Here is a 2,363-nt window from a genome sequence, read left to right as displayed (position 1 = left end):
TTCTATATGGGGTCTGTTTACACCAGCATCACCACAAACATGTGAGTAATGTGTTGTGCTGTGACATTATGATGGCTATGATGTCACTAGGCCGTAGAAATTCTACAGTTCTATTACAATCTTATGTGACCACTATCATACATGCTATCGTTGACCGTAATGTCATTATGCGGTACATGACTGCCCTGATTTTTGGAAAAGTACTTTTTAATAAAAACGAAAGAAACCTTTAACCCCTGTGTCCTCCCAACAGGAGGCTTTGTTAGGAGACGGCATGCAGGAAGTAAAATGACAAAAGGTCCAACCAGCCCCCCTGGCTGCCTACAACGTGGAGTATAAATTTAGGTATGAAGCCACCCACTGCCATCACAAAGGTCTCTCTGACAATCCCTGGCTCATGTCCTTTTTCCACAACCCCATGGATTCAGGGTTCCCTGGAACAGATAGATAGACTTGGTCCCTTAGAATGTAGGGTTGAAACTACAAATAGGTTCCCATGGCCTTAGGACCAGAATAATAAGTGGGGTTCTCCCTAATTATCGGTCCCAAGAATCTGCCTCTGGGTTTTCTCACTCTTTATCTTTGCAAAATTGGTAGCAATTCACATCAGCAGTGCAAAAACAAGAGTGGCCAGCCACCCCAATTCTCTCCAATTAGTCACCTTGCAACAGCAGAAGAGATGAGGAGAGATAACTATGAGGGTAATTTTATAATCCCAGGCTATAGAATGACCCCAGCAGAACCACAAAAACAGACTGGGTTTCAGAAATCTACCCAAAAAGGCATATTCCCCTAAGATCTGAGAGTAGCTATGACTACCTACAGATACCCTTATCTTCAAATACTAGTTGGTCCTCTGGCCAAAAACATGTGCTTGGGCAAATTTTAGTAATATATTGAAGAAATAGCATCATTCATGTAAAGTGCCTTGTACATGGTAAATGCTCAATTCCCTTTGCCTTGTTAAGCTGATATTCATTTTATAATTTCTGGTGACAAAGTTCAAGGTTGGGAGACCTGATAAATTATCTGAAGAAGGGCTAGTCGAGCTCATGACAAACCCTTCCCAGAAGGCCAGACAATGCTATGTCCCATTCTGAGCAATGAAATAGCTGCACTGAGAAACGCAGCTGAACCCCCTCTCCAGGTGTGTGTGTCCAGGCCCAGGTGAGAACCAAGTGCCTGCCGACTTACATCTGGATGGCGTTGAGCCCAGCCATCTTCATCTTCAGCAGCCTGTCCTTCCAGTAGAAGCTGGGTATGCGGAAGTAGTGAATGCTGCCTGAGATGTAGCGGAATGGCTGGCCATCCTTAAGGAAGCGGTCGTATTTGTAGTCAATCTCGAATGTTCTCTGAGGGGCATTCTACAGAGCAAGGAGGAGACCACATGAGAACTTCCACCTTTTGCATTTCAGACAGTGGCAAGTGACTCCNGCGGACACCAAAGAAGTTTAGTCCATGCTGCATCCTTGTACCCAGAAGGCAAGAGAAAGAGGCTACAGGATTAGCAGACCTAGGGTGCTAGTCGTGATTCTGCCATCTGTCGGCTGGGTGTCTCTGGCCAGGTCACTTAACCTCTTTGAAATTCTTCATTAAAAAAAAGACAGTAGTTGGAATAATTGAATAGCATGTGTAGGGCACCCAGCACAGAGTCTGGTATACAGCAGGCATTCAAAAAATGGTAAGACCTCCTCAAAAGGCAATTTAAATAAGAGCACCACCTGTGGCATTGCCTCTTATAGGAAGCAGACTTATGAAGTTCAAGTTTGCATCACTCCTACATATGCTCATGCTCATCTCCATGGTTACCTGCACTGTTATAATGGGCCCTCCATTCTGATAGAGGAGAGGTTTCATCTTGGGCAGAATGACTCCCAACCACTTGTCCACAGCTGCAAGGTAACCTGGAAAACAAGACGAATTTAACACCATCACACACCTCTGAGTACCAACAGACACAACACAGCCTTATTACCCTGAGGGTGATAGCACAAATGGAAATATACTGGATTCAACAATTACCTTCTGAAATGGGGTAGCTGCATGCACAAAAAGTGAGACAAAAGTTGTCTTACAAGGAATCGTCTCCTCAGCTGAGCTCTCAGTGGACAGGGAACAGTATGCCTGATCCTGTCCCTGCCATGAGGACCCAAAGCCTGGAGCACAGGTGGAATCCTGCCAACGTTTGTTGAATGAAGAAAAAGAGTGACTGAATTGGTGTGTCCTCCTCTTTTCACAGTAGGGTTTTTGTCTTTTTAAAATTAAGTTCTAATATATCATATATTTACATTCTTGAGTGGGGATAATGGAGCATGTACTTCATAAAGTTGCTGTACAGATTAAATGCGGAAGCACTAATACTA

General features: G+C 44.1%; 1 protein-coding gene across 1 annotated transcript in view; it reads right to left on the bottom strand.

Moving 5' to 3' along the window:
* Nucleotides 1-1,932, bottom strand: part of GLB1 (galactosidase beta 1) — a 64,747-nt gene extending 62,815 nt beyond the window's left edge. Inside the window, exon 1 of the mRNA XM_019634420.1 lies at nucleotides 1,810-1,932. Within this exon, the coding sequence (XP_019489965.1) occupies nucleotides 1,810-1,932 (123 nt within the window). The remainder of the gene's footprint in view (nucleotides 1-1,809) is intronic.
* Nucleotides 1,933-2,363: the final 431 nt, after the last annotated feature.

The sequence above is a fragment of the Hipposideros armiger genome, unplaced genomic scaffold (assembly GCF_001890085.2).
Source record: "Hipposideros armiger isolate ML-2016 unplaced genomic scaffold, ASM189008v1 scaffold_1644, whole genome shotgun sequence".
Taxonomy (NCBI): Eukaryota; Metazoa; Chordata; class Mammalia; order Chiroptera; family Hipposideridae; genus Hipposideros; species Hipposideros armiger.
This window is presented reverse-complemented; position numbering and strand designations above follow the sequence as displayed.